Source organism: Peromyscus maniculatus, chromosome 1 (genome assembly GCF_049852395.1).
Source record: "Peromyscus maniculatus bairdii isolate BWxNUB_F1_BW_parent chromosome 1, HU_Pman_BW_mat_3.1, whole genome shotgun sequence".
In the NCBI taxonomy this organism is placed as follows: domain Eukaryota; kingdom Metazoa; phylum Chordata; class Mammalia; order Rodentia; family Cricetidae; genus Peromyscus; species Peromyscus maniculatus.
The window spans coordinates 78,396,685-78,409,028 of NC_134852.1; the positions used below are offsets into that span (position 1 = coordinate 78,396,685).

General features: G+C 50.8%; 1 protein-coding gene across 1 annotated transcript in view; it reads left to right on the top strand.

Annotated features, from left to right (window-relative positions):
- Adamts17 (ADAM metallopeptidase with thrombospondin type 1 motif 17) overlaps positions 1-11,729 on the top strand; it is a 332,924-nt gene extending 321,195 nt beyond the window's left edge. The window contains exons 22-23 of the mRNA XM_042277783.2: positions 7,373-7,550; positions 8,848-11,729. Of these exons, the coding sequence (XP_042133717.2) occupies positions 7,373-7,550; positions 8,848-9,014 (345 nt within the window). The 3' untranslated portion in view covers positions 9,015-11,729. The remainder of the gene's footprint in view (positions 1-7,372; positions 7,551-8,847) is intronic.
- The last annotated feature ends 615 nt before the right edge of the window (positions 11,730-12,344 follow it).

Sequence of the window (12,344 nt, forward strand, 5' to 3'; positions counted from 1 at the left end):
GCCAGACTTACAAGGCCTCTAAAAAGCCCCAAGGGAGCCATCTCCACCAGTCTGCAAGTAGCCTGGCCTCCTCCTGTCTGGGGGATGGAAATGGCAGCACAGAAAATACAACACGCAGAAGATATCTATGAGCAGCATCTTAGCCAGGGTTTCCACTGCTGCCATGAAACAGCATGGCCAAAAAGCAAGCCCCCCAGGGAGAAAGGGGTTCATATGGCTCATGCTTCCATGTCACATTTCATCATCGAAGGAAGTCAGAACAAGAACTCATGCAGGGCAGGGACCTGGAGGCAGGAGCTGGTGCCGAAGCCATGGAGGGGTGCTGCTTACTGGCTTGCTCAGCTTTCTTATAGAACCCAGGACCACCAGCCCAGGGATGGGACCACCCACAGTGGACCCCCCCCCCATCCATCACTAAGAAAATGCCCTACAGCCGGATCTTATGGAGACATTTCCTCAGTTGGGGTTCCCTCCTTTCAGATAATTCTAGCTTGTGTCAAGTTGACTGTAAGACCAGCCAGCACAAGCAGTGAGCCCGGGAGGAAGAAGGGATGCCCCTGCTGTCCTGTTCACACAAGCCTTGTGGTCAGGATGCTCCCAGGGTCTGGAGCTGCCGGACACTTCCCTGTGCTCTTGACAGGGTGATAAGTGCCATGGCCTTAAAAATGAGCCACCCATGTCCTGTGAGGGGTGTTTACAGAAAGCTCTTCTGCCCTCACACCTCAGAGCCGCTGCCTGCCCTGGCGCGGTCTCCACTTGCTGTGGGCCTGTGGCCCCATTACTGTGACTCTCAGCCAGCCCTGCCTCAGCCACCAATTCTGCACGGGATGGCATGCTCACTCACCAAGATGCAAATGGCTGGCCACTCCATGTGCCTTCTGGGTCTCCTGTGTTACTATGCGGTGCTGTTTACCGTGCATGTGAGAGAAGCCACGAGGCAAAACAAAGCCCACTGTACGAGTTTATCAGGGGAAGGGAACAGAAGGGGGTGCTCAGGCCTATGGGAATGATTGTACAGGAAAGAGAGAGGGAGGGGTACGTGGGACCTGCTTTTATGGATTCCCCTGCACAGGCGCATATGGGCTTATGTAGCTAACATAGATTACGTGATCACACTGCACGCGGATTACGTAGGATGTAAGGCCCTGAGATGACTAAGTCTTGCCAGGGCATGCATGGTCATGGGGGAGTGGCTAGGAATTCTATCATCCTGGCCAACACCAGGGTATGCTAAGTCCTAAGAACAGCAGAAAGTCCCTACTGTGTAACCTCAAGAGCCGTCTAGGGGAACCCTGAATGGGGTGCTGGTGGAAGTGTTGGGTCCAGGGCCGCACAATAATGGGGGACAGACCATCAAAGTCTATTAAACCAGAAGCAAACTTTATTCCAGAAAAAAAAGAAATAAATATCACCACAAATGGGGCACAAAAGCTTATCAGCTGGCTGAGTCCACAGCCAGAGTTGGATTTTGAGGTTGTGGCCCCCTTTTTATAGCAAGGGGGAAAGCATCAGTCATGGGATGCATAAAGTCATGTAGAAACATCTATTAAAAGTTAACTTTGGTCCAGGCAGTTGTTGGCTGTAAGGGGCAAGAGGATTAAAAGTTACCCCCTGGCTGTTGACGGAGGAGCTGGCCGTAAGCAGAGAGTCACTGTTAGCATTAACCTTTAGAGCTGATGACTGTCAGTTTTCATCTCTTACATGTATACTTTTATATTTCTATATTCCTGGACCCTTCAGAAAGTCCTACTTATTTGGGCAGAATCCATGACAAAGTGCATCCACTCATGTGACCCTGTTTGAGCCTCACAACCCTCTATCCCAGGTTTCTACAGAGGAGATTGAGGCTCATACTGCTTCCTATTCTGTCTGCAGCTTTCCCTGGGGAACCATGGCTTCCCGCCCCCAGGGATGGAGAGGACAGTGATGATGGGAATCTCCTGCCTTCAAGGGAGGGACTGGGAGCCACCCTTGCAGACACCTCCATGCCAATCCTCTGAGGGATTCCCAGCCCTTGCAGATCATCAGTGGGCACCAGGTTTTCTGGCTCCCTGGCTGTAAAGACTCAACCTGAATCAGGGCGGTCAAGCTGCAAATTCAGAGGGAGGAGAGGCACTGGGGACCCAGCCAAGACTGTGAAGAGCTTCGAGAGCAGACGTGGGAGGGAGTGTGTGCATATGCGTGCGCACGCATGGGTCCAACTCTTCCTTCCGTGTCAGAGTTAGCACGAACGTCGTGGAGGTTTTCATTATTGTCCAGACCAGCTATTTCAGGTTTCAACAGCTGCCCGGGGGTGTGCTGTTCCTGCCAAGTCTGGAGGGAAAACTGTCAGGAAACCTTTGAAGCACTAATGACATTTCACCGGCCAGGCACCTTTCAGACAAACAGAAAATGGAGCTACTGTGGGCTTCCTTCTCCATCTCTACTATCCAGAACCTGCCAGAGGCAGGCTGGCTTTCAGATTCCCTCAAGAAGCTAGGAGTGGCTTCCTGCTGCCGCCCCATGGGAGTTCCTGCCTCAGTCTACCCAGTCTCAGTAGAGGCAGGACAGCCTGACCTGAACTCCCAAAACGAGTTCTCACAGGATGATACCTTTTCTCTCACAAGATTCTTACAGCATTTTTAAAAATTAAATCCTGGAAATAGCCCACTAGAATTTAGTGTTTCTAATTCCTTACAGCTGAGAGCAGAGACAGTTCCTTCTTGCCAGGAGGGTGTCATAGGGCAGGGCCTTGAGGGACAGCAGCAGGGGCCTGGCTCCTCCCTGCTGGGGGTGGTCTGGCACCTCATCTCCTACATATGAGCACCCACTGTGCCCCAAGCACTACCCTGACCAAGCAACTATTCACTATTCGTGTGAGAACCAGAACATCCCTAAGGCCAGGATCCGGTCAACAGGCAGGTCCTGCTCTTAATGGCTAGTATAATTCCTGTGATTTGAAAGAGACCAAGCCATACTGCTGCTGCACCCTGTCACAAGGGTCTGACAACTTGTTTCCTCTGGTTTGCTTAAAATTCTCTACCCGGAGAGAAGTCTTTTCCCAAGTCACTTTGTAATTTACTTTTTAAAGCATAGGAGAGAATTCAAGTGTAATCTCCCTTTTTGTTTCAATGAGTCTACACCCTGACTTTTGTTGTAGTGGTGGTGAGGTGTTGTTAGTTAGTTTGTTGGTTTGTTGGTTTTTTAAATTGTGCTGCTGATAAGAATGAAAGCTGGAGGTTTCTTTCTGCACACATGCTAAGCAAGGGCTCCACCACTGAACCACAGCTCCAGCCCATAAAATCTTTGTTCCACTACTGTTTCCCCCCATGGCACCTCTGCCTCGGGGTGTCTTTGAGTCTCCCTTCCTGCCCAGGGAAAGGCCACAGAAGGATGCTGGGGCTGCATGGTCACTAGGCAGAATACAAAGTGTTTTATAGGTATTTGCTCCCAAAGGGACAGGGAGGAGAGCGGGTCCTTTACTTAGCCTGACAAGGGGCTTTCCGTCATGAATTTATGGCCAGTTTACTTCACTTGTCTCAGTTAACTGAGTCTCAGGGAGCCACATTAAATGCTGATGGAATGGGCCACTTTAAAGAAAGGGGAGTGACTGGGGGGGGGGGGGCGGGGGCAGCCGTGAGAGAGCTTCCAACAAGACCAGATCTGTTTGTATAGATGTGTTTGCTTAGACTGTAAAAGCCTGAAAAATGGCTTCCCTGCAAGGCTTGGGGCAAATCCGATGCTATCAGGAGACACTGTCATCTCCTTGCTGTTTAATTAAGGATGGGGCCTCAGGGGAGGCCACAGAATGGAATTTACAGCATGCCTCTGTTCTCTGTAACTCGAGCCTGGGGTCCCAGAAAGGTGCCATGCAAAAACTGCCCCTTCTTGCCCACGTGGCCCCTAATTGTGTTCCTGGAGATTTGGCTGCCAGATCAACCGTGAGCTAGATCCTAAAGACAACGCAGCAGCCCGAGGGAACTGCGGAAGAGGCCCGCCTCCTGCTGTGCCTCCTGCAGCCTCCCGGCCAGCTTACTTTATCCTTGGCCACGCCTTTGTTGTTAAGAGTAATAGCAGTGCTAATGTTTACTGAGGCTGGTGAGATCCCCGACCCCTGCAGGGTACCAACGCATCCTTTCCCCACCAACCACTCCCTGATATGATAAACTGCACCCAACCACCTTCCCAACAAGATTGTGGGCTGTGTGACTTTTGGGCTAGGGGCAGGCTCAAACCAAAATGCAACCAGTGTGGAAGGTAGCCCCAAGGACCATCAGCAGGAATTCTCCATTATTTCCTGGAAAGCCCTTAGCATGGGATACCAAGGCACACACATGGAGGTCAGAGGAAACTTATGGAGAAACTTAGTTCTCTCCCTGGAGTTAGCAACAAGCATCTTTACCTGCTGAGCCATCTCACTGGCCCTAATTTAATTATTTGAACTTGTGTATTAGACACCTGGATATAGACATAAGCTATTTTCTTTCTCTAGAGGTTTTCAATTGAGCCTTTTGAACTCACCACTGACTGAGATAGCAGTCCTCTGCATTACAGTGGGATATCTGCATTATCTGTCCCATCATCCCCCAAGACACTGGCCTGACATGGTCATCGCCATCTAGTTTCTTTGAGAAACTGCCCTTTGAATGGGATGCTCCCTCGGGACATCCCAACGCAAACCTTCGTGAACACTTGCATTGGCTGGCATGGACTTGCTCTGAGCTGGACTCTTCATCGCCTGATGGGACAGCTCTAAATCAGTGTGGCATTGCATGGACATGGCCTCGTACCAGGTGGTATGGCTTTGCTCTTCCTTGGTGTGACTGCTCTGAGAGTGCCGTTGCCCTTTCTGTCACTGGCCTTCTGCAAGTGGACTCAGTAGGTGTAATTACTCTGATCAGTGGTCTTTATACTTTTTCCTGCCACCCCTCTCCATTTGCAATTATGAAATCCTGTCTCCAGGAGCACATAGCTAATTTTTTTTTTTTTTTTGCCTTCATTGTTTTAACCTCTGGGCCATCTTTCACAAGACCCATAATGACCCTTGGTTGAGGTTACTCAGACACTACTTTGGCTACGAACTATCTGAAAGCATGCCTCGCTGCCCCGAACTCGGAGCGGTGTTCTTCTTACAAAAACATGAAGCACGATTTTGATGGGAAGCCATCCCTGCTTCCGTCTGAGCACACCTGTCAGCTCTACGTAAACTCAGTCGTCCAGGCCGCAGCTGGATGTCATTCTAGCTTAATTCTGCTTAGCTGGATAGAAATACATAGGAAGAGTTCTTCGCCTTTTCTACAGAGCACAGAAACTTGGGTGAAGTCGGGGCTTTCAGTTCCAGACACCCACTGCAACCACCTGAAGAACTTAAAAACCAAAAAAAGTGATGTCCCTGGCCTTCCCTGATATATTTTTGTGGGGGTTGAGACATCAAGATTTTTTTTTTCAAAGCTCACCAGGTTACCCCTGCAGCCGATCCTAGCTTCCTACAAGACAGCCCTAAAAATCACATTGCTCTAGCACCTGCCCCATGTTTGAGGGTTCCCTATTAGTGGGAACCTCCTTGTATGGCCTCAGCAGCCCTCAGACATCCATGAAACCCAGTACTGACTCCTGAGGTTAAGGTTAGCATCTAGAAATCTGCATTGGTGATGCCCAAATGAATTCTCCAGGCTGCTGGGAGCCTCTGGTGGGTGTAGCTGGGATACAGAACTGGGCATGTAGCCAGGCTTAGGGCCAGCCTTGCATGTCAGGGAGAGAGCCTGAGCTGGTTTGAACATGCTGAGGGGGCCCAGAGGGGAGCTGCCTGTACGTTTCCCCTCTTGTCATCCAAAGATTGGTGATCTTTCCAAGCAACATTCCCTTGACTGTTTACACTTGAAAGTGAAAACACCAGCATGATCCTGCTTGTTAAGACAGGGCAGCAAAGCCCCCACTCCCAGAAGTCTCTCGAAAAGGGAGTTGGCAATGCCTCCCTGGGCAAAATGGTACACCAATGCCTCCGTTGAGCCCGTGAGTCCCCATAACCTCCCAGAAAGGCCCTGCTCCTACTCCATGGAATAGCACCTGGCTTTCTCTGCACATGCAGCATGTTAAGGACGGTCTCTTTCTCCCCCTCCCCCAGGCGTTGTTATTAACTCCAGCTGGGCTGCTGTGTAGCCTGGGCCATATTAAAGTTTTGCAGAGTGTTCTCAGGACCCCATAAATCAGTAAAGCGGGGCCTCTGCAGACACTGGATGAACAAGGTGTGCACATGGCTGTGGTCCTTCACTTGGGAGGAAACCAGCTTAGTGGAGAAATGGTTCACAGGGTCCTGGAGAGAGTAAGACCAAGGGGCCAGGGTGGGGGAAAGGACCAAGGTACCTTGGGAAATACAGTCATGTGCCACTTAACATGGGAGGGACTCAGAAAAGCGCCCCGAGGGAAAGTGGTCCCCACAGAATAAGGCATGCACGCTCACAAACCTCAAGCGCCAAAGGCACCGGACATGGACTCCTCGAGCAGCCATAAGATGTTCACACATGAGATATTGACAATTCTAAGTAGGACTGTACTCTAACCACTGAAAATGTGTATGGCAGATACTGCTAAGGATACTGTGGTTATCATCAAGCACCTCATCTTGCTCATACTCCTGTGCTATGCTTTTAGAGATGGGTAGACAATTGTGTTTATGCCAACATCACCAAACCATGGGGCTGGTGTCCCCTGGTTTGCAGGGAGCCATCTTGTCATCCTCACATGATGGTGAGGACATTCTAGTCTTTTTCTTCTATAAAAACACTAATATTATCCTGGGTGCCCTGCCTCCTCACCTTGCCCAGTCACCTCTATATCGGTGACATTGCTGTAACAAAATATCAGACAGATGCAGTCCTTCATGGCGGGGAAGACAGGAGCTTGAGGCAGCTGGTTACACTGTACCCACAGTCAGGCGTGAGTAAGTAATGGATGCTGGTGCTCAACACATTCAGTCCAGGACCTCAGCCAATGGTGTGGGGCCACTCCCATTGAGGGCAGGCTCTTCACATCTCAACCCACCCTAGTCATTATTACCTCACAGGGATGCCCAAAGATTTGATTCCAAATCTGAATCCCATCAAGTTGGCAATCAAGATTAACCATTGACTGACCAAAGCCTCAACCGCCTATACAAGCCACTGGGGGCTAGGGATTCAGTATATGCTTCAGCAAGGCATAAGCATGCCCTCTTGAAGCTCTCTTCTAGCAGGCAGTGAGTCTATGACTTGCAGATATTGCAAATACTTGGGAATGGCATGCCCAGGAGCAGCCTTCTGATATTGCAAATACTTGGGAATGGCATGCCCAGGAGCAGCCTTCTGGTAGGGCCATCTCATACCCGTTCCGCTCAGGCTGGCCCTGTCTCTGGCAGTGCTCATCAACCTGCGGGAAGGGGCTCCAGTCTCGTGTGGTGCAGTGCATGCACAAGGTGACGGGACGGCATGGCAGTGAGTGCCCCGCTCTCTCAAAGCCAGCAGCCTACAGACAGTGCCACCAGGAGGTCTGCAATGACAAGATTAACGTGAACACCATCACCTCCCCGCGCCTTGGTGAGTACCTCCCCTGACCCTGGTTTCTGGGTGCCACTGTTCCCCTGTTGTAAGCCAGAAAGCCACCGCCACCTTTGAGCACTGGAGGGACCAATATTTGCTAGGGCTGCAGAAGGGTCAGAGGTATTTGGCCATCACCCACACCATCCTTGGAGAATCCTACTCCCCCTTCTGCCAACACAGGAGGATAGCCTCAACCCTGACCCCTGTATGTGAGGAGGATGAAGAGCCACCCTTCTTTCTAGAAAGATTCACCAGGATACCTGCACGGGATCCTCTGTGCCATGATGGATCTGCACATAGGTAGGATGGAGAGGTTACAGTCTTGGTGTAAGCAATTTGGCTCTCGGTGCTCAAAACAAGACTGCTTACATGTGCATAGTCCATCCAGCGATGGGATAACATGAGAACCATCTAATGCTTTAATGGAATACCTGACAAAAGAAACGTGTGCAAGGGCTTGTTTGGCTAAGCTTGAAGGGTACAGTCCACTATTGTGGGGAGGTCATGGTGGCCTGACAATGAGACAGAGTCATATTGTGTCCCCAGTCAGGAAGCAGCGAGATGAGCGCCTGTGCTCACCTTCCTCCTTTTTATTCATTTCAAGCCCCCAGGCTACAGAGCGGTCCCACCCACTCTCCAGATGGGTCTTCCAACCTCAGTTAACCCACTCTAGGTAATTCCTGATGGACCTGCCCAGAGGCTTGTCTCCTGAATGATCCAAACTCCTCTTAGGTCAACAGCATTCACCACCACACTACCTGGAGCCTGTCACCTGCCATGGAAGGTTCTCTAGGCAGCTTCCACCTGAGTCGGGGGGAGCCACTGAGCTTGTAGAGGTGACACCCATGTCTACTTGATGTCTTCAGGGACCCCCTATGTATAAGGCTTTCTCTCTAAAGGACTAAGACACTGAAAGAAATGTGAGCCATCTGTTTATCCTTAGACTTCATGCTTTTGTGGATCCTTTATTGTCCACTGCTCCCTGTCACTATGCTTGATAAATGCCAACAGAAGCAGTATGGTCTATCACAGACCAGTTCCTCCAAGCTCAGAAGCAAGCTGTCTAGTGTCTCCTGCTCTGAAAATGCAGCAAGAGTAGCTATCAGGGCTTAGACGCCGAGATGGAGCTGTAGGAGAAAGTAGCATCTCTATAGCCCTAGATGTCCCTGAATTTATGCAAGGCTAATGTGTACTTGAAGGTAAGAGAAACTGATATGACCATGGGCTGCTTCTGTGTGTTTAACCAAGGCTTTACCCTCAGAGCATTCATGTGTCCTTTCCACTGTCCCTTTAGCTGCTCTGACCTACAAATGCACACGGGACCAGTGGACGGTGTACTGCCGGGTCATCCGAGAGAAGAACCTCTGCCAGGACATGCGGTGGTACCAACGCTGCTGCCAGACCTGTAGGGACTTCTACGCAAATAAGATGCGCCAGCCTCCCTCTCCGCCAAGCTCTTGACCTACATACAGCACAGTGCTTGCTCAAGGCTCTGACTCAAGATCTGAGGTCTGGCAGTTAGTGAGTGGAGAGCCCTCACCCTACCCAAAAAGCACACCAGCCCTGCAGCCAGGACCCCCAAAGCACTCCTCTGCTCCCGCAATAAGGCTGCCTCAAGAAATCCAGTTGCCTGGAGCTAGAGAGCGGAGCTGACATTACCATTCGTCCTTTGAACTCATATATGGTTGATGGCCACTGGCTGGCTTGCTAAGGAAAAACTACACAGGAGCCACAAAGTAATTTTAACTTCCAAGATCCTATGTACCTCAAAAGGGGCACCTCTGGCAGATTAGAGGAGAGAGAGAGAGAGAGAGAGAGAGAGAGAGAGAGAGAGAGAGAGAGAGAGAGAGAGAGAGAGAGAGAACTTAAGCAAGAGTGTTTAGTGCTTCTGTCCTGGCTTTCTGTTGACATTTGAATTCCTCAGGCTTGATGTAGCTTTGTGGAAATATCCTGGAAATGAGATATCACATTAGAAGAGGCTGTGTCCTGAAAGCCAGCAATGCTCTGGTTGACCGGCCTCTGCTATGGCTTCTCTGGAAAAGGGTTATGTTGCCTGATCACAAGGGTCAAGACTTGGCCTCTGTCCATCTCAAAAACATAGTCTCAAAATCCTGGGCCTCGCCTTAGAAATCTTGCCCCTATTTATCAGTTTAAATCTGAATAGACCAACACAAATGCCAGTACCACGTAAGCTCTGCACCCCACCTGGGTGGGGAGCATCCTTGAAGAGCTGGATTGGGGAAGCCATCCACTTTTCAGAGCTCAGCGGCGTACCCCACAGGAAAACAAGGGAGCCTTTCCTCAAGGTGCTATGAAATGGGACATGCGCACATGGTGCAAAGGGTTGCTTCCTGACATAAAGGTGCCCTCAGCTTCCTCAGGGGTGTGCCAGCTCCCATTCTGCCTCCAGGCATATCCACTCTGGCCAGCACTCCATAAGGCTTTGCACATTATATTCATGCTGCATCTTGGCCAAGTAGCTTTCCATTGACATTGGCCTTCCTTCCGAAGTTAGGATGATATTCAGGACATCTGAGAACACACATCAGTCAGTCCTGGCTTCTGCAGCATGAGGGCTGATTTCAGTATCTGGGCACAAGGAAGGTGTGCCAGGACTTGTGGAGGAACACCACCCGGCTGAAACTGCTGCACGTCCATCAAGCCTTCCTCTAACCAAGATCTCATGGTTGGGACCTTCATTGTTCACAGCTGTCATCACTGACCCATCCTGATGCGATGTGGAAAAATGGAGAAGGCCCTCTCTTCCATCCCCATGCCTTCACCCTCACCACAGAACTTTTCTATCTCCAGAAGCCCAGGGAAGTGACCAGCCTGGCCTCGCCAAGAGCAGACCAGCTGACAGTCTCCTGGCTGCTGCCGGCGGCTGCCTCTGCTTCACATCTTGGTGGGTTTTCGTGGGTGCTTATGTCTGGAACTGCCCTGAGGCCCATCTTCTCCTGGTGCTAGATAGAAGCTCTTGGGCTAGTTTCCATGGGATCATCTCTAAGTACTTTTTGATTTATTGGTGCTGTTTCTAGTTTAGTTTTGTTGTTTGGGTTTTTGTTTTTGTTTTTTGTTTTTTTTTTTTTTTTGGTTTTTGTTTTTAATTTTTACAGGCCCATCACAGAGACGTGGTAGGGGTGGCCGGGAATTCATTTGGTTCCACTTGAATTGAAAAGGAGTGTTGAGAAACCTCCTTAGGTGCTCTGAGAAAATGTCAGGATGCAGTAACCCATTGGTCATCACCCCAATGCTGTGCTAAACACTGCTCCCCCCAGCTCCCTCTGATCACCAGCAGACTCTCCAACCTGTTTCCAAAACCCACAGTTTCGGGGGAGCTTTGGGGAGCTGGAAGGGAAGGTGCTGTCCGTTTTCCCTCAGCCCAACATCTTGTTAATTTACCCAAAGACATTGATATTTTTAGAGCCGGAAAACAATGAGAGTGCCAGCAAAGCCAGCTCGGGCAGCCACAGAGTCCTCCTTGTGGGTCTGCAGAGGCCCACTGCGCGAGGCAGAGCAAGTGTGAGCACGTCCCCATAGGTGTGCGCCATCCCTCGTGCCCCTGGTGCCCCCACTGCCGTCTGTCCCCTGAAGGAGCCCCACACCATTACTGTGGAGCCCCTCAGTGCTTCCCCCCACGTGCACGCGCTTTCTGAGCAGATGCTGGCCTCGTCACTTTGAACTCCATCATGACACTCTCTGTTTTGTCCAGAGCCATCAAAGCTCTGGGATCATGCCGGTGATGTTTCTGGGTTAAACCCACACTGTCCCTCGAGTACTGTACCCTCGTGGTTGCACGGACGTGTCACGAGCGTCTGTCTCGCAACCTTACGGTGCTATTCGTACTGGTGCACGACAAAGGGGTCGCAGTTGTCTGTGGCCAGATGGGTGTGGCCGGATGGGTCAGAACGCCGCCGCAAAGGAGCCTGGGTGGCAACCTCACCTCCGCTCTTTTCTTTGTTTGAAAGTCAGATGTATATATTTCCCACTAGTTAACTGACACTCAGTACTGTGCCCCTGGGTTGGGCTGGCTGGGGTTTACTTTTGGGTGCTGGTTATGAAAGAATACAAAAGGATGGGCAGCCAATGTTGGATGCCATCATATGTGAAAAAATTCATCATTTCATTCATTTGGAAGCAAGTCGAACATGTGTAATAAAATGTGTTTCCATCACAGTTGTAAGCTCTCTGGCAAGTCAAAGACAAAAGCCAGTCCCCTGGGACTGACTGATGGAAGGGGGTGGTGTCCTTCCCTGCTGTGGCGGTAGCCTGGTGCCCCTGAGACACAGTGGTGGGGGACCATGGCCGCAGAGATCACCAGTAAATGCAATGCTGGTGGAGACCTGCGTCTCCCCAAGGGAATGCTAATTGATTCTTCAGTCCCCTGGCCTCCTCCCTGCCCCAGGGTGCCCAGGTCTGGCAGTGCCGAGGAGGACCAGCTGCCTCACCAGTCTGCTGGAGTGAATGACAGGGCTGGAGGGCACAAATCCTGCCCATGCAGGAATTTTCTCCTTCCTCCGAGCCTTCTAATGAAGGGGTGGGGGGCAGGGGGCAGAGATTTGAGCAAGGGATTTACTTAAACACTGAGTAGCCTCAGTGTTTCTGGTTTGTTAGATGAGGCTGACATGGTCCCCCATTGGTGAGTATTTGCTAGAACAGTCCAGAACACAGAAGAGCAGCCGGCCTCCTGGAGCTCACACTCCTCTTATGCAGACCAGCCTGAAAGACCACACAAGCCCCAGGAAGTTCAAGGAAGAAGTCAGGACCATAGAGGAGCCTGTGGATTAATCT